The sequence below is a fragment of the Sphaerodactylus townsendi genome, linkage group LG07 (assembly GCF_021028975.2).
Source record: "Sphaerodactylus townsendi isolate TG3544 linkage group LG07, MPM_Stown_v2.3, whole genome shotgun sequence".
NCBI classification, from domain to species: Eukaryota; Metazoa; Chordata; class Lepidosauria; order Squamata; family Sphaerodactylidae; genus Sphaerodactylus; species Sphaerodactylus townsendi.
Window position 1 is genome coordinate 40,110,073 of NC_059431.1, and position 25,584 is coordinate 40,135,656.

Genomic DNA, 25,584 nt, shown 5'->3' on the forward strand with positions numbered 1-25,584 from the left:
CCTTGCACTACTTGGAAGTATGTAACAAGCTGCATGCTGTTATTCCTTTGCTTAATTTTGTGCAAAAGACTTTTGAAGAATCTGCAGTATCCAGGGTAAAATCCTGATAATAGAAGAGAGCTTTCTAGAAGTTCCAGTGAAAAGAGCAACAGTGGCAAACTCCCATAAATATGGGATTCAAGAGGAGTAACATTACATCTGTGGGAGCGTGGTTGACCATTTAACTTCTAAAACACATGCCTTGAACATGTTTAAGAGGGATTAATTTAGCAAGATGTTATCATGGAACAAGCACATAATTGCAGGACACCTCACAATGCTAGTAGGTCATCTAAACTTTGTTAAAATCCTCTTCCTTTGCATAGATCTTTTACTTGAGAACACCATCTTGAAATGGTAAGAGTTATGTGTGGGAGGGGGGGAGGAAGACTTTTTCAGCTGCTACTCTACATCTGTGAATTTTTTTTCTCCTGGAAAAAGTTGTATCTGATCAGGATGACTTTCTATAATTTGACTTTTGATAGGATTTATTCAGTGGAAGTGGTTGATTTTGCTTTTTGCATCATGTTCAGTTTATTTTATATTTTTATATGTACTATTCATTTGTTAGTTGTTTACAGGATGAAGTTTTCAAAAAAGGAAAATAGTATTAGCTCTTCTGGTTGTCTTGATGTGAAAGGTTATGAATTGTTCTTAATTGCAAAATGTTTTGGCTATCATCCTAAAAGCCATTGGCTGTTACAACTGAAGAGAAGACAAGAATGTTGTGGGAATGTTTGTAGTCCATTACAGATTGGCTTTTCTAGCTTGGACACTGATAGGATAGTGGGGAAGCCGGTATTATTGAGTTTGCTCTAATCATTACTAGTTTTTTTGTTTCATTGACTTTCTAAAAGTTCCCTTGGGCACCACAGTGTCACCCATGTTTTTTTTAAAGAAAGTTTATGTGTCTGGTGAGACTGTTACCTAGGAACTTCTGACTGGCCACTGAAGGTGTAATTGACTGTGCAGATTAAAGTAATAGTGTTTCAGCAAAAGCTGTCACCAAATTCTTGGTTTTATTCTTTTTCACTCTTCTTTCTCTGTGTATTTTGCAAAACATGCCTATCCTGCACTTGGGTTTCCCCTGTGTGTGACTCCACCTCCGGCAGCATCCATTTTGTGCTGGCTCTGCCTCCTGATGCAGCTGTTTGTAGTTGTGCCCACCATGTGTCAGAATGTCAAAATTGTCCACAGGCTCAAAAACATTGGGAACCCCAGTTCTAAAAACCAATTGTGCAACATTCTTTCCAGCAGAACTTGGTTCAATAGCCCGTCATTTGTTGTTTTATATCCTTGAATGAATGTTCCTTATTAATTCTGTAGTTTTCTTGGGCCAGTCACTCTTAGCCTTTACTGGCATTTTTTGCACAAGTCATTTAAAACATTTCTGGACTTTAATAAACCATTTCCTCTGTGGCGTTCCACACTTCATTTTCCCCCATTTGCCTCAGAAACATTTCATTTTCCTTTTACTCCATCATATTTGAAAACCCTTTTACAATGATTCCTTTGAGTGAAACATTTCCAAGCCAGCTTTCCTTGGTATGGTATTCTTTAAACATTTTCTCATCAAAAAGCCAGTCAGTTTCTGAAGCCCCTGTGCTCTTGCTCAACTTATCCCTTGAAGCCTGGGCCACCATTTTTTCATGTCCCTCGCTTCACTGCTTTCCCCCTTGTTGTTTGGTTTTCATCATTTTGTGAATTTTATATTTTGTGGCTGTTTTGCTCATTCGTCTCCCCCTTGAATTTTCTTACATGCAGGTAAATTAACTTGTGAGTAAACCCATAGTTACACAAAGCAACATTTAACATTTTCTTCCTGCTGTTTCTGTTACATGTGGGTCAATTTACTCATGAATAATTTCACAATTACATGACACAATGATTCAATAGATTAAATAATATGTCAGAAAAAAGGAACGTTTGGAGGAGGCGAGTGCGGACAAACATCATAGTAAAGGGGGAGATCAAAAACGTTCTGGTGATGTTCTAAACTATTTGCGTAGAAAAGACCAGAGGGTTGTTAGGAGCATAGAATAATAAAGAGTGCTTTGTTTGTGTGTCCCTGCATGGCAGGGGGTTGGACGTGATCGCTCGTGGTCTCTTCCAACTATGATTCTATTATTTTCTTCCATGTCCTCCTTGATGGAAGAATGAGATAAAACTTAGCTATTAGTCTTGTAATTGTGTCTATTGCTGGCAGCAGTTCCTTTTTCTAGTTACTGCAATAAGAATCACAGAAGATCATGTCTATGGTTGTTTAGTTTACACAGTACATTTTTCTGTAGGAATAATTATCCAGGAATATTCATATAGTTGTTCATCTTCACATGTTATTTTTCCCCCCTAAGATCAGAAAGGGCTTAATGAATCTGTGATAGGGAAACCCACTGTTTCACACATATATGTTGAAGTCCATGTTTTGGAATACCGGTCTTGGCATTGATAATTATAGTATACTAGCGGGCCCGGCCATGCTTTGCTGTGGCTGAGTTGGGTGAAGTGGAAAAGGAAGAAAAGGGGAAGCAAACGGTTCGAACATGTGTCATTGCACAATGATTGCAAGGGAGGGGAGAGGCAAGGGGCCCCTTGCTCCCCTCCCTCTCTCCCATTCCCTTGCATGGCAACCCTGCAGGTCCCTCCCCAACGTTCCCCTTCCTCTGCTCGGGTGGGTGGGCCATGTCCAGGTGGGCTGGTCCTGTCCCTTTCACTCCCTTCCCTTGCAGGTGAATTATCTAGCGTAAAACATGCTGGGAGGCATGAGCTACGTTGTGTTCAAATTTCAGAGCGTTTGGCCAAGCAAACCCCTGGACCCTCCCTCACCTTCCCCTTCCTCCGCTAGGATGGGTGGGCCATGTGCAGATGGCCCGCCCCATCCCTTTCACTCCATAAGGCAGTGGTTTTCAAGGAAGGCATGGTTGGTTCCCTTGTATCAGAGAGTGTTGCTTTGACGGCCAGCAAATGGCGCTGTTGCGGAACAGACCTGTGGTTCCAACTGTCACAGGTGTAGCATGTACACAATAACTGGCACAGTTGTGACATGTACACAACAGGAGGTGTGGAAACAGTATGAAAACCTGGCCGCATGTGAATGCGACGTTGTGTGAAAATTTCAAAGCAATTGGTCCAGTAGTTTGGAAGATATCACCTGTCAGCAGAAAAACGTAACTGATAGATTTTTTTGTATATACTAGCGGGGTCTCGCCACGCTTTGCCGTGGCTTATCGTAAGGTGAAATGGGAAAGGGAACAGTAGCAGCAAATCAATTGCAGAGGGTCAGTAGTATGTGTTTTCATGTTAACACGCAGCCTTGGATACTGTAAGCGACGCCTAGTGATGTGTGTACCCGCATTCCTTTGGGGTGAACAGGCACCCTCCCACACATCTAGGCTGGCTGGTCATCATCCTTACCTGGGAGTAAGTTTGGTTGGTGGCAATGGGTGTCAGCTCTGAGGAAACTCCTCTGAGGGGCTGATGCAGCCATTCAAAGTGCATGTCACGGGTTAAGCTGCAACTGAGCTTACTCCTGAGTAATGTGCCTGGTTTTCTTGAACTGCAACCGCAGTATTCAGGGAATCTAGGGTGTCTGGCCCCTCCCTCCTGTCCCTTTGCATGTCAGCCTCACTCTCTCCTCCCTCCCCTCACTTCTCTCTCTTCTTTGCATGCCACCCCTCCCCCTCCTTCCCTTCCCCTTTTCCTCCGGCTAGGGTGGGTGGGTCATATCAAGATGCTGGGCCCCTGCCTCCCCTCCCTTGCATGCCACCCCTCACTCTCTCCCCTCTCTCACTTCTCTTCCCTTGCATGCCTCTCCCTCTGTCCCTTTCCTCTCCCTCCCACTCTTCCCTTGCATGCCACCGCTCCCCCTCCCTCCCTTCCCTCTCCCTCGTGTGTATGTGTGTTTATGTGTTTCACTTACACTCGAGTTACTGCCCATGTACTGTTTCCAATCTGCCTCAGTATCAATGGCCAGCCTTGTTTAGTGAACATTCTACAAGCAATCGGTAACATTCTAAAAGTGACAGTTACACACAGGCAGCTGCATGTCCTTCACCAGGGAGCGCCAGGAAAAAGGCATTTTACCTGGCCAGGTGTGAAATTTCAGGTATGTGAACATCTAAAAACACTCTCACCTGGCTGACTATAGTGACTGGGAATTTTCAGAGGAATTGGCCCAGCAGTTACTGAGGTATACTGTCATCAACAAAAACACTGTTAGCTTCTTATATATATAGATAGATGGATAAAGACTAAAAACATCATATAAGAAGTAGCACTAAGAGCACAGAATTACATTAACATGATAGACTTTTTGAATATCAAAAAGTCTGGTATCCAGGAGAAATTTCATGGTTTTTAACTTTTTGAAGACTACGTCTTTGATATTGCTAATTTTTGTTTCTTCATATAACTAGTACAATTTATTGTTCCTCTTTATGATTGCCACACCAAAGAAAATTCTAAAATATAAAAGAATTAGTTAAGTGTAAGAATTTGTAAGACTAGGGTACTAAAAATAAATTTCTATTTTAGCAAGAATCCTCTTCAGATCTCTTAAAAAATTATACATTATAATTTATACAACCACTGATTTAATTGCAGTCGATTGTGCGTGAAGAAACAGGACTAAGCATGTGTAATCAGCAAAGCTCTGTTTGGTCTTCACAGCATCTGGCAAAAGGTCTTTGGGAAGTAATAAAATCTAAGGAATAAGTGTTCACAGAATTGATTCCTTAAACTTTTATCTGAATCAAAGTAATTTGTAATCTAATATGAAAAACTGGTATGACAGCAAATTTCATGAAAGAGGCGTTGGTAAGATCAAGCATACCTTTTCTATTTGGTAAGATCAAGCATACTTTTTCTATTGTGCTGACTTTTTCTAATATGGGTCACTTCGAAAAGCTATTCATGTAAGGTTGGAAAATTATTCAGGACACATCAAAGGCTGCATTTTATTCATTTGTTTGTTTAATGCATTTATATACTAACCTTCTGTTGAGACACTCATGACATTTTAAAGTTTAAGATATGAAAATGCAAAGCAAAAAATATCTTTGGCTGTTAGTTTAAGGAGTTGATGGGAGGGAGTTCTGAAGGGAAATGAGGGAGGGATGACTACTCAGTTCTCTCAAACCATTGAATAGAGTTTTCAAGAGATGATGACATGATCTCCTTGACGTGGACTTCTTCTCTCTAGCTTTCCTTTCATGCCACAGAGATCTTTCAGTAATCTAAAGAAAGCTAAGAGAACATGTTGCTTCCTGTTTTGTATGGTACAGAAGAAGCAAACCACTCATCACTTTTAAAACTCACTTATCAGAATCCCAGTTTATAGCTACCTGTGTTTCTGTGTTTCTGTATACACCCAATATCTTTGACACCAGAGATACACTCTTGTTTTTCTTGTTGTATCACCTGGGATAATTGTTAAGATTTATCAGACTGCCCTAGGTTTGCCTGTTATTTCACCCCTTAAAATGTGGTTTTGTGAAAAATGAGACCGTTTCTTCCCATCTAAAAAATCATTCCATTTTCAGTCCATCTTCAAAATTTGGAGGTTGGATTAGGGCCCCCCCCCCCCATCTGGACATGACAAACTGATAAAATTTGCTTCTTCGAGACCCACATTTCAGGGGTTGCACAGGATTGAGAAGTTGGTTTGTGGTAGGGGGACAATTAAAAAGTGGGATGTCCATCAGACTCCTTCAGAAAAATGATTTATCCAATGAAATTTTTCTTTAGAATGCTGGGGTGATTTGTGCATGACTGCAAAAAGGTTTGGTCTGCAAACAAGGTTTGGTATAGAATAGGTGAGTGCACCAAAAAATTAAATATTTTCCAGATTCATATTTAGTAGACTGAAATTTTTCGGTAAAGCTGAATCACCATTCTGATATAGAGTTTTCCCACTTTTTTTGGACATCCGAATTTTTTTGGCTCCATTGTACTCTATGGAGAATCTTTGTGGGACTTGGGGAGAGCTTTTTTTAAAAAAGATAGAAGCACCAAATTTGCAGCATAGCTGCTGGTGACTCTCCTTAGAAGAACTCCCAAGTTTGGTAAAGATTGGGTCCGAGGGTTCATTTTATGGCCCCCCAAAGAAGGTGCCCCATCCATCCTTCACAGTTTCCAGTAGAAGTAAAATAGTGGGCCATAAAATTGAACCCTGCAATTCTATCATAACCGAATTTGGTGGTTCTTGTTAGAAGAGATATGAGCAGCCATATTGCAAATATGGTGACTCTACCTTAAAAACACTCTCAGACCCCCATAAAGAGTCCCCAAATGCTTCAATGGAGCAGTGGTCTTTAAGTTTTACAGAGCTGCAAAACCATGGCTCAGTCTAGATTTTTCCTATTCATTCTTTTGAGATGCCTCTCCCTCTTCCCTCCTGTTGCCCTGGAAACCAAAGGCCAGGAAAAGGCCAAAGGAGAACTCCAGCACAGAAATCTTAAGCATGGCGGGTGGGTGGGGCAACTTTTCTAGCCCAGCAGAAGTAAGAAGCCCAAGGAAAGTTTAAAAGGTCTTTTTTAAAGTTTAAAGCCCTTTGTAAATCTTGCAAATGGTCTTTTTACATTTTTTCTAAAGCACCCTTTAATAGCTGAAAAAGTCAAAAATATTTTCAGATTTGACATTTATGCCTCCAGTGGTATTTTGCATATGGTTAAAAACAGCCTACAACGCTGTTTGAAAGTAGCAGAAAGAGGGGACATTGGTAAACAACTGTTGCATTTGCTGAAGAAGTATGGAAAACTTTGCCACACAGACAAAAACTGGAAAGCGTTGTACTTAGGGCACATTCTTGATTGCATTTGTTCTTAAGGTATTTGCAGCTCAGAATACAGCTGCAGAAATGAGTTTTGATATTTCTGTGCTATGGATATGGTAACTAGGGTTCTCCAACATTGCTTAAGTAACTTCTGACTTATTCCTTCTTTTTGCTGTATTCTAAAATTAAATGTAATATCTCCTACGAAAACTAATTGTTAGTCACATGCTAGGAGTTTGGGCACAAGTTGTCTCTAATATAGTCTTTGTACACATTTGTACAAGTTGGGTTAAGTCTCCAATAAATAAATCAAGGAAATCACTGCCCCTTTACTTCTTCGGTTAATCTTGGCACAAGTATTATTATTCAGTTTGCGCACAGCTTAATAGAATGAAATTCCAGATATCAAAAAATTTCTGTGACTGTGTCATTGTATTAAGACACTGTGTATATATAGGTCAACTGAAATGGTGCTGGTTCAAAATGTTTTAGCTGATGTCTGTACCTGTGGTTGGTGAGGTGGCTGATTATTGTTACCAAGTTTGAGTTGGACCTTTGTTTTGAAGGACTTTTGTTTTGTTAACACCTAGGCACTGGGCAGCAGAATCATTATTTACATAGTTACCACAAAATATCGCTGTGTATTTCACTGAAATTTACCAGTGACCGCTCTGGAAACAGTGATAACGCTGGCTTGCTAGCACATTTTATCCTGCCAGACTGTGACTGCATACTCGAATCTTGAAAGTTAAATGGGGTCAGAACTTTGAAGCATAGACATTCAGAGAAACTCCTTTTCATTTCACAACATGACTTCTGATTACCATTTATGGCACTCCATTCAGTCTCTCAGTTTAGGAGGGAATTGGTCATGATGCTGATCGTGAGAATACCTTGTCATCTTTTTCTCCACTTGCTCCATGTTTAACAAGAGAGTTGGATGGTGTTATGCACATCAAAACTAGCACGCTCAGCATAAGTGATAAGATAGTGATTTTTATCACTGCCATTTATTTTTAACGAGCATCGTTTAGTATTATAACTTTCATTGTTGTGATATGTTCAGTGCTGTGTTTGTGTTATGTACATCATAAAATGCAGCAGCAATGTGACACCTTACCTGTGGAATTAGTGGCTAGTGCCTTGACTCCAGTCATACTATAATTTTTCAAGCAGACTTGATTGCAAATGGTTCATGCTTGGAACATCATCCCCACTCTCCTAAAATAAGTGTGTGCAAACTGTCCACAAACCCTGGGGAAATCTGTGAATCAATTTCAAATGTTTGTGTGTATGTATGTGAAGCCCCACATTGTGTGTGTGGTGGGCCACCACTCCCCCAAAATGCCCCCATCCATGCCAGCACAGCAGAGGGGCAACCTCTGGATTCAGATGTTGCGGAGCTACATGGCGCCCCAGTGTCTATGTTAGTGCCCCTGTGTTGGCATCCCTGCCCTTTTGAGTGGCACAACTCACAATGACACTGGTGCAGGTGTCACTCCTCTTCCAATGTGGCTTCAGTCCCTCCCCATTGGATTACATAGTTCAAAAGGTAACATGCTTTAGTTCTACAACTTTGGTTGCTGTTTTTCTGTCCTGTGGTGTATAATCATTTGAAACAGGATCCCTCTCATCCGAGAAGGCTTCTCCCTGCAAAACTGGAGACAGGAATACAGAAGTGACCCATTTTTATTAGCAAAGAAGGAAGAAGAAGCTATTTGGAACCCAAAGAGAACAAGTGACTCAGCAAGATGCAATCCCTTTTCTTTTGGCAGCAAACGAATAGGATTTTGGGAGAAGGTAAAATAGAAACAGTTGCATATGGGAGTAGCAATGTAAGTTAAGCTTCAATACAATACAAACATATTTGTAGTTACGATTAGTAAGTGCCAGTCATTTTAGCTGGGTGCTATTGAAAGAAAGATCTTACAAATGGGTGGGGGGAGCCAAGGACACAGGGTATAGCTATTTCAAATGAACCCAGAGCTATTACTCATACTGGAAAATTGTTTGTAGTAGTCAGTTAAGGAACACTTATATTTTGCCTCAGTCTAGGCATTATCTCATGCTTATTCATATTCACGGGGGTATACATTGACTTTCCAAGTTAGAAACCAAAATAAAAACTGAACCCCCACCCACCCAATTGTTGAGACTTTAACTCTCTGATTGCTGTATATTCAAGAGGAGTTGGGCTTAAATTACTGTACACCGCTGGCATATTAATTTCAAGGCTGTGTCTAAGAGGCACTTTATATGGTTTCTATTACTTCTCAAACTAAAAGGTCAACACCTGAAAGGCAAGTAGTTCCCAAGACATGTTCTCTGAATACCTGACATTTATTACTCTAGGCATTTCAGTATGTAGTTTAATAAGGCTTTTAAAAAACTCGATCTGGATCTTGTGTATATGAATATAATCAATTGAGAGCTAGGGTTTAACATTCTTTGAACTATGTGGCAGCTACTGCATCATCTGGTGGGGTTTTTTTTAGACACTAGAATTATTAATCATAATCTCTGTTAATTTTATTGTGTTTTAACAATAAATCACTAGCAGGATATCAAGCCTAAGTCTGCATTTTTTGGTGATCCTGTAATTTAAAAATTATTTTTCATTGGAATATTTATATTTTGCATTTCAGCATCATCCAAAGTTACTTACGAGTTACAATTAAAACAATTAAAACAATTAAAAAACTGAGGAAAACACCAGATATTCCCCTCCCACCAAAAGACAACTGCAGGGCAAATAAAATGACCTTGCAGCACCTCTTAAAGATTTATTATGATGGTGTTCCTTTTACCTTTTCAGGTAGTCCATTGCACAAAGCTAGAATTATAGTGGATAAGGCACAGATTCAGGTTTATACCAGGCAGGCTAACTGAAGTGGGAGAACAGCTATAAGATAGCAACCTGAAAATTGATGCTTAAAGACATATGAAAGGAGACGGTCTCTATGAAAATGGAAGTCCATGAAGGGCTTTAGAGAGCATAGTCGGCACTTTCAACTGAACTCAGAAGCAAACTGGAAGTCCATATAGCTGTTTTAATCTGGCAGAGAGATGTCCCCATTAGCCTTTGACAGTCAGGCTCCTGCATTCTGAACCAGTTGCATTTTCTGGGTTGTCTTCAAGGGCAGAGTAACCTAGAACAAATTAAAGTAACCCAGTTGTGATGTTACAGAATCTTGGGTCAGGAGGGCCTAAGAAAGGATAATCTCATTTAGTGGATTACTATAAATGTCAAAAAACAAGAGTGCAGAATAGAATCTTATGGCTTTTCATAGGCCCATTCTGCACGGACCTTAAGAGTGGTGGTGCACCGGCATACTTGATGCTGGTGCACCTCTGGGGCCGTTCGCACGCTTAAGTGCATGCTGCCCCGGAGCACCGGTTTTTGGTGCACCGTTTTTTAAAAACTTACCTCCTTTTTCCTGCATAGCTTTTCAGAGATGAGGGAACACACCCTGTGGCCATGGCAACATCTTGGGGGCGGGGCCCAGGAAGTGTGTCACCTCATCCCTACGGAGCTACGCAAGGAAGAGGAGGTGTAAGTTTTAAAAAAGCGGTGCGCCGAAAAACAGCACCTTTCACCTGATGCCATTCACTCGATGAGTCTCAAAAACAGCGGCTTGGAGGGAAAAGCATGGTGCTGCCTTGTTCAGGAGGCGGCAGCCGTGCGAATGGACAGCGTTTTTGCCGTTCTGGGAGCACTGTTTATGGCCCATGCAGAATCCACCATAGGCACATTTTTTCTGTTTCATCCAGTCTTCTGCTAGCAACAGTCCAGTAAACCACAGAGTAAACTAGAGCATGGAAGAGGATGCTAAAGAGTGACCCTGTTTAGGTCCTCAACCAGCCTATCATCCCAAGGACCTTCATAAGCTTCTCTCAAAAAAATTCAGGTTTTCCTGGAAACCAGTGGGATCTATTAATCTTCAGAAATAGACCATCCAAGTTGGAAGAGGCAGTAAGTTCAACTATGCCTTCAGAAGATCTGAAGTGGTCTAATGGACAAGATTGAACCTCTATTCCCTTGTAACTCTGGCAACAATATTCAGTAACAACGACCGTATTGGCATACAAACACAAAACAATTACAAAACAGATATGTACAATAAAAAGAAATTACCAGTGAGAAAAAACACAATTAAAAATTTCTAATCTCAAAAATGAAACTTGCAACATTCTCACAAAAGAATGCATCAGAACTATTCAGGAAATATGGCATTTTATGACACTCTTGCCATTGAGAACACTGGCAACAATATAAAGATCTGGTGTATGGCTTTTTTCATGTCCATTTCAGATCCATGGTTGTCACTGGTGCCTCAGAAGTCCAGAGCTTGGCCTGACAGAGCAGCCTCTGCTTTAATTTTGTCTTTCTCCCCTCACAGGGCAATTAATAGTATGGGGTCAGTACTGGTCTCAGTTAGTGGTATTAATTGCAGAGAAAGGGTTAAATCCTCTATTTTTCCTTCACTGCAATCTACATCTGAATAGGGAGCCTGCACAACTGCTATTTCAGTTTAAAAAAACACAAACAAACAAACCTGGGAAGACGTCCAATGTTATGTCTACCTTAGCCTTGAGAGAACAGCGTAGTATTTTGAATCTTTGGGCTATTTCCATCATGGGAGAGTTATCAAGCACTAGTTGGATCTATGAAGTAATCTGTTGTGCATGGGTTCTGTATTTATAATAACTAAGCTCTATCAGTGAAAGCAAGTTACTTAATAACAAATATTTGGTATATTCATTTTAACTTCTTCTTGATTCCTGCTAAGATGTTCAGTAGGGGTAAATGAAGAAGGTTTTTTAAAAATACTAAAATGCAACATACACAGCAGAGATTTGCATGAAAAGAATCCTGCTATAACCCAATGTGGTTTTTATTGGTGAAGCAGTCAGAGGATTGGAACCAAACTTCTTAGTTGCTACTGTGGATATTTGGTATTCTTTTTCCAATAATTTGCTGACATGCTGGCCACTTTGCTTCCATAGTTTCATCATCAGGTTGTGTAATCATTTGTACACTAGTTCTTTTCCACACCCAGAAATGACATGGTTGCTGCTGAACATTATCCCTGGAGATAGTGATGGCACAACTTTAAAAAATATATATCAAGGCCACTCACTCAGATGGATTTAGTAAAAACAAGTTTTTCACTGAGTAAAGTTTAAACAAGAATATTTTGAAAGTGCTCTTCTAAAAACAAGGGAATGCTTTTGAAAGGACTTGTTTTATTAAAGGTTTGGAATCTCATAATTGTAGCCTCAACAGAACATGAAGTTCATGTACTGTAATTCTTGCATCATAATAATTTTTTTAATTTATGAATAAAATTTTACTCCGCAAAAGCTTTATGATTGTGATGACATTGGGGTTGCCAATAATCAAGGCCATTGTAGTACACTAGGTAGACCAGTGGTTCTCAACCTGTGGGTCGGGACCTTTTTGGGGGTCGAACAACCCTTTCACAGGGGTCGCCTAAGACTCTCTGCATCAGTGTTCTCCATCTGTATAATAGATAAATGTTAGGGTTGGGGGTCACCACAACACGAGGAACTGTATTAAAGGGTCGCGGCATTAGGAAGGTTGAGAACCACTGATGTAGACCATTAAACTTGCAGTAAAGATACAGTTCATATCTATAGTGAGGGACAACAAGCACGATTATATGGGACTTTCTGTACAAAGCTTCCTTGGTGCTGCTGCCATTCTTAATGGGAAATGGTTCAATTAGTGTAAATTGTGTGCTTGATTGACAGTGGAGTTCCAGATCTTTTCTAGCACAGTTAACTCAGTTTTCCCTTTTGTCCTAGTTTCGACTTGGATCGTTGGATCTACAAAAAGTCTCAAGCCCAGCTGAAATAATTAGAGAGATTATTAGCTATTGCCTAGACAGCGTAGTGGAGCTGCAGACCAAAAACGAACACTTACGAAAAGAGAATGAAAGACTTTTAAGTGATGTGGATGATCTGCAGGGGCAGTAAGTTGAAGAATAATATTTATGGGATATTCTTGTTTGGGTCTTTTCTTCCTATGTTGATTCTTGCATTCTACTTACCTAGCATACTTAGAAGTACAAGATTTCTTTCTAGTTATGCAAATATTGAAATAAGCACATGAATCTGAACATAAATCTCTTTCTACAAATAACCTGTGGTTGAATGCAGAAACATCTCTGATGGTTTGTGGTGGATAAACCTGCTCATTGATGTGGTCACTCATCCTTTCCTTCCTACCCTCCTGCACAGTGTGATTACAACCTTCATGGTTTTGAAAGCTTTCAACCAAAATCAAATGGGAGCCAAGTGCAGATTCTAATTAAATTGGCAATTGTTCCTTCCTAGCAAACTTCAAACTAGGATTAAAGTACAGTTTTGTGAGATCAAATTCCAATTTGATCAGACGTTTTCATTGAGACATGGCAAATTGGCATTTGATTCAAGTCTCCTGAAACCAGGAAACTTTCCATAAGTTCTATTGTGGATGAGGGGAAGAGTCTGAGAACAAGACAAAAACTGGTTCTGTGCCTGTCATAAACAACCAAAGGTTTTTCATGGTGTCTGAATATAACCTATATTTATTTGGAATTTGTGCGAGGTTCAGACACTTAGGGATTTGAATCTGGATCAGCATCCCTCTTGCACCTCATTTCATCTGACACCAGACAGTGTAGAAGTTGGGAGGGGATTCCAGCACCCTTGGTCTTCTCCTTCTTGGCTTAGGCTTATTTAAAATGAGCAAACCCACCTCCTCCCTGGCCAGTATTTAAATCTTTTCTTGGAGGTGTAGTGTATGAGTTAGCCCAATAGGGACCTCCCCTTGAAAGGAAGAATAATCATTACAAGAGTCTCCATCTGGGCCAATCAACTTCTCACACCCATCTCTTTTTCTCTCTGGCTATGACCAGAAATTTCTGGAGCCCGCTGCTGGATCCACTTTCCCTATCTTTCACAATATCAGTAAGTGCAGGATTGGCAAACACAGCCCTTGGACAACATATATTGAAAACTGATATACGTTGTGATGAATTTCTTATATACAAGCTTCTCAGATGAGCATACCTCTAGTTTTGTGGAGTGAATATAGTCTGTGAGTCCTGGCATCTCACCACTGTCCAGTTCTTGGTTTTTACAGTTTATATATATATGTATATATGTATGTGTAGATTAGAACTAAATTCCCACTCCATGTGGTTTGATATTTGCCAACATTTACTTTAATAGAGCTGTCAGTAATGACAGATCACTTGAACTATAAATTGCACATAAAAATGCAACTTGGGTGTTGTGTCAGTTGAATAAATTACTCGAAAATGATTGCCAGATACTGGCATAGCAGACAATCCAGATTCAGCGCCATCATTTATGGAAAAAAAAAGAGGGGAGCAATACAAAACCCAATATGACAATGGACAAAAGAAAGAAAGCACATTTTAAAATTTTCACATTTTACAACTATCTTTATACAAAATGCAGCATCTTTTTGTCATTTCTAAGAATGCAATCTCTTTTTCAGAAAGGAAAATTACCTTCTGGATGCCATTGCTATACATTTAATGAGTATTGCTGACTTGACTGTATTCTATTAAACATAAAACCATCCAAAACCATCATCAAACTATATCTGTGATTGTGCTGTACCATCCAAATGGCTGCATCTCAAATATTAAAAAATATATTTTCATAGAGATAATTTTTTTGCTATAGTTTGTATATAAGAAACGCAGAATTTTTAACCATTCTGCCAAAGTAGAAAAGTTCCCAGAATCAACAAATATTCTGAAACATTTGTTTTAATTTTCTTTCCGAATGAACTGTATAAAGTATTTATTTTATGTTAGTCTTTCTATTTCACTATTTTTGTGCATTCCCCTCCCCACTAAACAGTTAAAATTGGATTTAGATATGGTAATACTCTTGGTAGTTGATTAGTACATATGATCTTTCTTTTAAGAACTGATCTGTATGGTAATGATGCTCAATAATTTGCATTTAAATTAGATGAATTATTTATCATCTATTCAACATATTCATAAAACATCCGAGCAGACCATCATAGTTCATAAGATTATTTTTAATGAACATTACTATGTAAAGCTGTACAATCTATATTTTGTTAATACTGTTGAATGTGCTAGGATTTAAACAATTTCTGTCCATTCTGTTCTAAAACATAAGCTGGACATGTTGAGGTTTTATCATCTTTGAAGAGACTTAATTTTAAAGTTAATATTTATAGATTATTTATTTAAAATATTTCGATTCACTTTTTCCCACTAAGATGCTCTGATGGTGGTGGTTCACAGCATGCATGTAATATAAGCAATCAGGTTAATAAAAACAATGCATGCTATAACTATACAGTAAGTAATGTTGATTTAAAACCAGGTATATCCTTCATAAATGCCAGCCTAAAACCTCCAAGTACAAAAATGTCACCTAAAGCTCTTCTAAATAAAGCTGCATGAGGAAGGCTGGCAAGCAGAGAGCAATTCCCACATCCACTAATAGTCTGTTCAACACACCAGAGCAACCACCCAAAAAGCCCTGAAGCAGGTCTCTACCATTTGGATCCCTCTCTTTGGGGGGTAGTGAGGAGAAGATGACCCAATAAGGTTAGCTGGCATTCAAGTTTACATCTTCACACAAATAGCTTTCTATACATTGTATTAATTCAACAGGCTGCTGTGCAAGGAAAGCAAGGTTCCATTGATAGATGGGACAGTGCTCATGAAACAGAATGTACTACCTGATCTGGATCCCTATGCAGCACCCTCTTCTGGATTTCAGCAATGCCAGCAGAATATAGTGCAGCCTTCCTGGTTTTCTCTGGATTAAAATGTCACTCATTGTGACATAACTGTTTACCGAGCTGAGCCCAGAGAAGATCCAGTATTCATTCTGTGGTTCACGGAGATCTATTTAGAGTTGCTTTACATTCTAAAGAGCAGAAATACATAAGGGCCTTCTGAAAAAAAAAGTTGAGTTTTCACAAGTCATACAGTAGGCCAACACTTTGCTAGCCTAGAAGTTTCAGAGGTTTTTACATTATTACACTTAAGGGAGGTTTGCAGTCATTTTATCGACAGATTGTAGAGGAAACTTGGCTCCCAATCCTTTGCTTAGAGGTTGGCCTCTGAAAGCTGTCTAGAGACACCACTAGAGACATCTTAGTAAACAGAGTAAGGACTTATTATCTTGGTTGGTTAATTTACACTAATTTGAGGAAATAGTAGTAGAGACTCGTTCTAAGCATCTGCTGTTGAATTTTCACACACCACTGCAGTGTATGTAGTTGTGATTTGTATTCAAATAGCACATCTTGGCTTCACTCAATATGTGACAGGTGACCAATGAAGGCACTGGCTCTACTAGTAAGAAATATCTTGAAGGTGAGAAGAAACTGTGTACATAATTACATATGTTTATAAAGCAATCTGGATGAGCACTAAATGATTCTATTAATTTGTAGCTTTTGGAAGTAAAGTGTTGGGAAATCTCTAAATTGGAATAATTCCCAGGTCCACTGTTCTGTGTTGTTTAATTCCCTCCCTACCTCTTGTTAAATTACTAACCTTTACAGCTTCTTGCAACCTAATGGATGAACTTTTTAGCAACTTGATACTACATTCTTCACTTGCATTCAAAATCACATTCCTTTGTTCTTGCACAAGTGGAACAAACTTGGCTTGGAGCATGCTTTGCTTGTACAACAGCAGGGAAGGAGCAGCTGGTCGATCAGATTGACTTACACTGTGTTATCCGCCTTGAGTTTCAGTGAGAAAGTCAGACTAGAAATAATGTAAATATAAATTAATTAATAAAATTATCTTCCCTTTCCCATTGTCATGAAAGTCTGGCTTCATCAACATACACAAATCTTTTTCACTTAAAAAAAAAATCACTCAAGAATTTTAAAGTTTTAGAATATAACATGTTACATTAATATTCTACTGCATACCCAGGACCATGTAGTACGCTATCTTTTCTTGCATTGTAGTAGTTGCCTTTCACATCTACTGTGTTTTTCATTTTATTATGAAAATTGCTATAAACATATAAGCATGAAAAGAAACAAAACAAATTACAGTAAGTTATAAAAAAGCAAATTGAAAGACTATGTAATATAGTGCCCACGAATTGATTGCAAACATTTTGTAGAAAAGCAGGAGGAAATACAATATGTTTGACTTTGCCTAAGACACACCTTATTATTATGGAAAGTCTTTTGTTAATCTTTTTTTTTATGTTCTCTTTGAGGGATTCTTTATGAAATTTTGGCCTTGCATTTGGATCCAACCTTAACTGCCTTTCTGTACTACATAACATCCAATGTTCATGAAACTTATTTGAGTTGTGAAAATTATCCTTTTGATATCTCTAGTAATGTGCCAATTTTATTATAGTCTGATCTGCTTTTTAAACTAGTTGGTTCTAGACAGGAGTTTGCTGTCCCCCTCCCCCAATTTGCCACACTACCATCTTTGCAACTCTGAGTAAACTCAAAACCATATCTATATCTGAGAGGACTGCATACTCTTTTAGAGAACTTAATAAAGTAACTTTTGGTTCTAGAAGATTTCCCTGCAACATCTCAGTTATAAACTGAATAATACAATGCCGCCAGTAGTGCTGGATATAGGGAAGGGTCTCTAGAAGATCAGCTAATCAGCATTTAACATATTACCTCTTTAAGAATTATCATGAACATTTCTGTATGTATTAGGTCATCTATGAGGAATTAAATACCACTAAAATAAAATTTTGGGGGAAAAAGTTTTTTTTTAATTTATAGAAATTAGTTTAGAAGTAGCATTTTACTCTTTTCAATTTCTTGGTATAGATTTTATAACTTGGTATAGATTTTATAGCAAAGTGTTAATTAGAAAAACAATTACTCATCATTATTAATTAAAAAGTTGTCTTCATGCAGAGACCATTATATTTTTAACAGAATATTTATGATATTCCTAATCTAAAAATTTTAAATAATGGGAGCTTATTTCGCCTGATTTTAGTACCAATTTGTTCCAAGCTTGGAACATGTTGATCTTCAACCAAACTTCTAATGTATTTCAACTTATTTCTCCCGATTACAAAGCCATTCAGATAAGGTAAATCCCACATTTGTTCATTAAGTATTACTGCACTTAATTCTGACAAACCTGTACTTAATGAGAAGGCAACCTTATACCATAGTGACAATGCAGGTTTTAATATTGGATCAATAATTTCCAGACCACTTTGTTGAAACCAGATTCAATCAAGACCAACAGTTATATGGGATTCCAAAATAGGTACTTCCTTATATGAAATGCCAGTCAATCAAATTTGCTAATTGGTTCACCTTGTAATATAGTTTTATAGTGGAGACCCCAAGAACTTCTTTATCTGTTGAACGGCTAAGTATTTCACTGCCACTTTAGGGTGTATGAATCAATTTTTTCCCATAAAAAGAGAATACATCCATTTGTAGTGGTATATTGATAAACAGAAATAATATTTTAGGAAATACACACTGCTTAATACTTGAGATTCTTCCCAAGGGTATGCCAATAAATTAGCATGTTCAACCTGCTGTGATTGTAGAGCTGGGATCCTAATAGCTCAATTCACTAGATATCTAATTGGCTGAATTTTCCATGGGATGGAAGAGGCTCTAGTCAAAGAGTTTATATAAGATCTGGGTATAGATAAACCAGTTAATTCATTAAACTAATTTCTCATGCCAACTTGTTGGATTTCTGCCGTGCCATGCATGTTTTGAGTTGCCAAGACCATAAATGTATTTAGCATATAATACTTATAAATTTAAAGTGTAAATTATGTCTTTATTGTTAAGGTTACTGAAATGTGTAGAAGCCAAAGAAGAGCTAGAGTCTGAGCTTTATAAGCGTTTTATCTTAGTCCTCAATGAAAAGAAAGCAAAGATAAGAAGCTTACAACAGAGTTTGAAAGAAGCTGAAGAAGTTATAGAGGAAGCCACACAAAAAAGGTACTATTACTTTCCACTCAGAACAAAGCATTGTGCCTGAAATGTCACAGAAATGGCTGGTGAGAATCTTACCCCATTGGCTTCCTGAAATTTCTGTTTGCAAATGGTTTACACGTAATGGGAAGAGTGGAGAGTATTATCCAAACATATTCCAGAAGTACCCGTCAGAGCATACTAGATGTGTATAAGCTCTAATTCCCGACGATATAAGTCGAGAGCACTTACTAATCTTTACCACAAAAAACTGGGGAGAAAACTTATTGACTCGGCCAAGTATAAGTCGAGGGTGGGAAATACTGCAGCATCAATTGAGGGCATCAGTAAGGTTAAAATGTTTTTGAGTTAAATTTATTTCAAAGAAAAACAGTGAAACTGGCTCCCTTTGTGAAGTGGAAAAGAGGGTCGAAACAAGAACAATATGGTATCAACAATAACTTCAAAAAGAAGTACAAAAAACCTTTAGCTGTGCAACCAGCAAACCAAGCTAAAACACAAGAGTTCAAAATCCTTCAAAAACTGGATCTCCTCATCATCATCGCTGTGGCCTGTCCAAATGTAACCCAACTTAGATTTTAAGAGGGATATTATCAGAAATGAATAATCTACTATTAGCTTCCATTGTAAACAATGGGGGTGGGGCATCCCCTTTGGGGATCAATAACTTTGGATCCCCTGACCCAAACTTCACCAAACCTGGCTGGTATCATAAAGAGACTCCCTTCCTGATGAGATTCCTCAGCCAGGTTTGGTGGAAAGCTTTGGTTCAGAGGGTCCAAAGTTATGGACCCTCAAAAGGGTAGCCCCATCTACTAATAGCTCCCATTGAAAACAATGGGGAATGGGAGCACCTCCTTTGGGGGTCCATAACTTTGGACCCCCGGAACCAAACTTTACCAAACTTGGCTGGTATCATCAGGAGAGGCTTCTGAGGGTACCCTGAAATTTTGGTGCCCCTAGCATAAAAACGGCAAAGTAAAAAAACACACAAAAATTTTATGACCCGCATATAAGTCGAGGGGAGCTTTTTCAGCATTAAAAATGTGCTGAAAAATTCGACTTATACATGAGTATATATGGTAATTATGCTGTGAATCTGAGGGCCTACTGTCACTGCAGTTTGAAGTAGTCCTTGGACAGTCTATAACTTAAAGGAATTACTTAAATGAAATGCATGTGAAACATTTATCATTAAGTGCTAATGTTTGCAGGAACTATTCCTGTTTGTGTGTATTATAAATTCTTTTGGAGTGGAAAAATTGTTATCCAGTATAATGTCAGAGAATTATTTTTTAAAGAATTAGTGAAAAAATGCCTTTATATTATTCTAGGGAAGTTGTGCCTACATCTGAAAGAAAAGTTGAAGATTATGATGGAAGCACTGACGAGGAAAGTGAAAATTGCATCCAGTCTTCTATAGTAGTGCCTGGTACAGTAGACCACTTTATTTTTTCAAAAACTTCACAGATACACCTGTTACTTATCATGTGCATACAGCAATATTAGTCATCAAATAAGATATTATTACTTGAGTCTCTAGTTGATTCTCCCGAACCATTTATTCAGGGCTTGCCATGATTCATTCACAGTGTTGTTATTGTCGCTTCAGATAAAATCACAGTTCATTTGATTCATATCACTTTTTTCTGTGCCCTTTTTCTCTGTTTTTTCTATAGCTGATTAAATTTTCTCCCTTTTGAAGTTGAATTTCGGGCCATTAGTACATGTGTGGACTGATAAATCACAACTGAAGTATCCATTGGCTTCTGTCCCTTTCAGTCTTCTTTCCATTGCCTCCCACTTTCTTACCTTTTTAATCATTTTTTACCATTGTTTATGATTTTCCCAGACTCATGGTCACGATTCCATAATGTTCCTAAATGAATCCTTTACCTTTGTGGGCTAGTAATAGTTGTGACTTTAGTTATACCTTTTTTTTTTTGCAATACATTAATGGTTTTATGTCCTTAATTGAACATGTATGAAATTAGGATTAAGGAAAATAAAAAAGCCAAGAATAATGTAGTATTCTCCCATCCCAAAAAATTGAACTGATTGAGAACACATTTAGGAGTGATAGGGCCCCAGAAGTGAAAGGGAATTGGAGATGCTTGAAAACAATGGAGGCAATTGCTCTGTTCATTTCAACCAGCTTCCAGTTCTTGGTAGTACTTTAATTCCTTCTGTGCAAACTTGAGAGGATAGAGGGAAAATGGGCTGTATATCTATTGGCTACAAAGTATGTTATTTTTCCACAATCATGATTTTGTAATTGCACTATTATGAACATAAAATACATTATGACCAATTTAATTTGCTGCAAAGTTTCAGAATACAATTAAAGCTTTTCCCATACCAGTAAAAGATCCATTCAGGAATGCTGGGACTCTCCAAGTAAAGAAGAAGTAATTAATCAACTAATGCCAAGCAAACGTTTATGAAGTAATTTTAAAAAGATGGGTGGAAACAGGACTTCACTGACTGAAGCTTAGTTTGAAAAAAATTGAATGGAAGGATCGTTCCCTCAGGGTCAAGCATTGTCAGATTTTTATTCAGATATGTCGTTCTCTGTATTAACTGCTGTGTGGAACCTGTGTTCTAATTCTGCTGGCAGAGGCACACTTCATCCTGTTACACTAGCTCAACAGTAAAAACGTTTTAAAATGGCGGTGGGGAATAACTCAGCTTGGCAGCGAGAGGTAGGCTAGCGAGGGGATCTTTAAAACAACTATACCAGAAAATGGCTTGAAATGTTCTACAGAGAATGCAAGGAGACCAACATGAACTTAAATATTTTTGTAGGTTTTTGGTAAAAACATTCATACAGTGAGATGTGGAGAAGCTTACACACAGTTACTGAGAGATAAAAGCAGGGAAGAAAAATAGGTTTGGATGAAAAATTAGGAGGGGAGTAGCAGGGACTTATATGTTACCTAGGTTCAGATGAGAGGTTCTTGAAGAAGGCAAGGATTCAGACGGCCAGCATGTGAATCAAAGAGAAGGACGATATATCGTGACTCAAAACCAACTGGACACAAGAGAGGTTCAGGCTAATAAAGAGGGTTGAATGACACTTTCACAGGGGTTGCCTGAGACTCTCTGCATCAGTGTTCTTCATCTGTAAAATGGATAAATGTTAGGGTTGGGGGTCACCACAACATATATATGAGAGAGAGAGAGCACGCGCGCACGAGAGAGCGCGAGCTTGGAACTTGGGGTGAACTGTACTTTTATACCCCATGGCATAGTCTGGGGCAGGAGTAAGGAGCTCTATTCCTGAAGTTCTTGGATTTCCATGCTGGGATCGCTGGGTTGAGCTGATTAACAGCTTACCGATTGATTTCTAAATGTCGGGACAGTAGGACCAATTGTCTTGTGATTGAATCAGGGGTAGCCTTAACTCTGCTTGGGCAGTTTCTTTTAGGACTCTCTGTCCAGGTATGTCATGTAGATTTGGCTGAGGCGTGAGTGGTAAGGGAAGGAGCAATTGTAAAGGAGGTGGTTGCTAAAGGCAGAGAGATGCAATTCTTTGTGGCAAGGTGTTTCCTAGATCCTTTGTATTGCAGCAACCTTGGCAGGGTGTGGTGATCAAAGACATGTCCATGAGGCTTCCAGTCTCTGCTGACTGGATTAACCCTTTCAGTGGTTTAATTTTGCTAACAGGCCTTTTTGCACGCTTAGCCTGTTTTTGGTTTGGACACTTTGCTACACATAGACATGGCTGCTGGCAGTACATATTGCATGAACAAGAAAAATCATATTGAATCTGTTATTCAATAAAGCGGGGTAGGGCAACAATCCATGCTGCAAAATCATTGTGTGTATGTGAGAGAGCTGCTTTCAGGAATCCAGAAAACTATACCTTTGTTGTACTTTGTAAATAATTCAGAGAAGTTAAAATGTAAGAATCATTAATTCCATATGAAACAAAAATACTGGTAAAATAGGTTTTTCTATATTATCTGCGGAGGAGTGAGCATTCAGCGTGAGCATTCATGCTCAGTTATCTGAAATGACCTTTCCCTCGCAAAGGATGACAGAAGAAATACATATCGTTAGTCTCTAAACAGTTAGGTTATATGTTTGGGTGGCATTGGACTTCTATTATTGTTGTTATTATTATTATAGTTAGTACCCCACTCTCTCACCAAAGCAGGCTTGCAGCTTCTCACAACATACATATACAATAAAATTACATATAAATGTCATATAAAATAAATAGCATAAAATATGTAATCTGAAGAAAATTGTAAAGATAGTGATAGAAGTTAAATAATGGGAACAACTTACCTCCCCTAATTTGATAAAAGAATGAGGAAAAGAGAGGGGAGGGGAAGGAGGGAAGCCAGCCAAGACAGACATATCACCTGCTGTTGCTGCCCTCACCTGTAGGGCTGGTGGAAGGAATTGAGATAAGTCCTGCAGGGCCTTGATTTCATTTGACAGAACACTCCACCACGCCTTCATATGGTCTGTCTGAATTTCCAAATGTTAGATATGAACTGCAGAATTTTGAGATGGATAGTGAAGGCTGGTAGCCTGACTTCACAAGTCAACTATTCTTACAATTTACACAGAGATAAAGCAGTAGTATATACCTGTGATCCCATTCTAGAAAGTGACTATTTTACTTTCACTGCAAACAGTGAGTGCAACTAACAATTTGACCAGCATTCATATATTCTACTTGGGATGCTGTCAGTGTGAGAACTGGTCCATATTTGCTTTTTCTTTTAAAGGTATCCTGACACATACATGTTGCAGTCCTTCTCTTGATCATTTCTAGTGATTTAAAACATTATTTTCTAAAGTCTCTGTTGAAACTCGTCTCCTTTTAGAGAAAGCATAGCCATACCAGTGTGAGAAATACAGAAGAAAATGAAATTCAGTTTTTTTGGGGAAAAAAAAGGCAGCTTTTAATTAACACAATTCCTAAGTGATGAAAATGATCAGAGAAAAATGTAATACTGTGCCAGTGCTGTAATAAAGACTTTTAAAAAGACAGCATCTATCTTTGTACAGAATTCCAGTGAGTTTCAGTCTGAAAGGCTAGAAGGGGTCTTTCATCTTCATGATGAAAAGCTCTCCACAGGACACTTCTCCCTGCATCTGCATAGCGTGACAGATACGCATTCAGAAGGGTGTTAAAGATTTGTAAAATATAGCAGAAAAGATTATAAGAACAGGCAGGTTGATATATGAATAATATTTTTATCCATTTTGTTATTAAGAAAGTATGATTATGTTCCAGAGTAGCAGAATATTTCGATGTATTCCTTATCGTAAAGTAAGTGGTAAATGAATTTCAGTTATCCCTTAGTTGTGGCAAATTTTGTTCCTGATGGCAAATGTGGCATAGACTGTTCATTATCTGTAGGTCCACATGATGGGTAGAAGTAGGGAAGAGCAAATCTGCTAATTTCAAAACCTTTCTACAGATGGATGTTGCTTTGTAGCTGACATTTGAAAGACAGCTTACTCTTCTGGAACGTTACCACATCAAAATATTTTTTTCTAAATTGAACTTGTCAATATAAGTTCTTTTAGTAACAGCCTTTGGGATTTACTGTATAAATTGAGTTTTCTGGCATAGCGAAATGAACACGATGAGAGCTATATTCACCTTCATAAACAATGATGGGAAATATAGAAATAAAAACATGCAATTCATATACAGTTCTATACAGGTCTATAAAAACTGGGACAAAGAGGCTTAGAGACAGCTTCTACTTTAGAGCTGTGGCTATGCTGAACTCCATGGCTTCGTGTTGATGTGTTTGGGGCTGTGTAGGGATGGGTGGAGGAAGGGGAAAGTGAGAATGGGGTATGAGTCTGAAATTGTGTGCATCGAGGAATGCTGCTGTAAATTTCGTTGTGCATGCACAATGACAATAAAATGCTTATGCTTTAGGAGCACTGTTCTGTTTCACAATTGAAAAACTTCTATCAATTAGAATTATACTTAGGGAACTTTTCACATTAGGGTTCAATTATTTTACTTCAGTGAGACTGAGTGATGTACAAAAATATATCATTTTAATTCTGGATTATGGTCAGTAGATTGGTTCCAAACTCCTATGAATAAGGGAAGATATTAACTTCCCTGAACTACTTAAAAAATCTATTTGAATATTTTCACCCTACTTTGCGTCCCAGTGGGAACCTAGAGTAGCTTTCAATATCATTTTCCTCTTCTCCATTCTGTCATCATAACAATTCTCTTAGGTAGGCTATGGTGAAAGAGACTGGCTACTGGCTGACCCCTGATCATCAAGTGAGTATCCATGGAGGACTAGGGATTTGAACCTGGGTCTCTCAGATCCTTGGCTAATACTCGAGCCACTGCATCACAGTCGCTGTTGCAGGAGTTTGAATCAGGAATAAGTAACTTCTGGTCCAAGTTCAGAAGCACTGAAATCTAGTTAACTTGGATAACATTAATGAGGAAAGCTGTATAGGAAACAAACTAATTAAGATGGGGTTGATTGTTCATCTATTTCATGTAGATGTGATAATTTTCAGAAGTACCAGTGGAATGGCCCTGGTTAGTCCAATCGCAACAGATCTTGGAAGCTAAGGCAGGTTCAGCCATGGTTAGTACTTGGATGGGAAACTACCAAGAAAGTCCAGGGTGGCTGCACAGAGGCAAGCATTGGCAAACCACCGCTGAACATCCCTTGCCTTTGAAACCCTGTGGGGTTGTCTCAAGTTGACTGTGATGAGATGGCACTTTACACACACCCACAAACACTGGCACTTTACACAC

The 25,584-nt window shown here is 38.5% G+C and overlaps 1 protein-coding gene across 3 annotated transcripts in view; it reads left to right on the forward strand.

Annotated features, from left to right (window-relative positions):
- Positions 1–25,584, forward strand: part of XRCC4 (X-ray repair cross complementing 4) — a 138,421-nt gene that overhangs the window by 33,950 nt on the left and 78,887 nt on the right. For all 3 annotated transcript variants that reach the window (XM_048503764.1, XM_048503765.1, XM_048503763.1), the window contains 3 exons: positions 12,641–12,807; positions 18,669–18,821; positions 20,150–20,247. In XM_048503764.1, the coding sequence (XP_048359721.1) occupies positions 12,641–12,807; positions 18,669–18,821; positions 20,150–20,247 (418 nt within the window). The remainder of the gene's footprint in view (positions 1–12,640; positions 12,808–18,668; positions 18,822–20,149; positions 20,248–25,584) is intronic.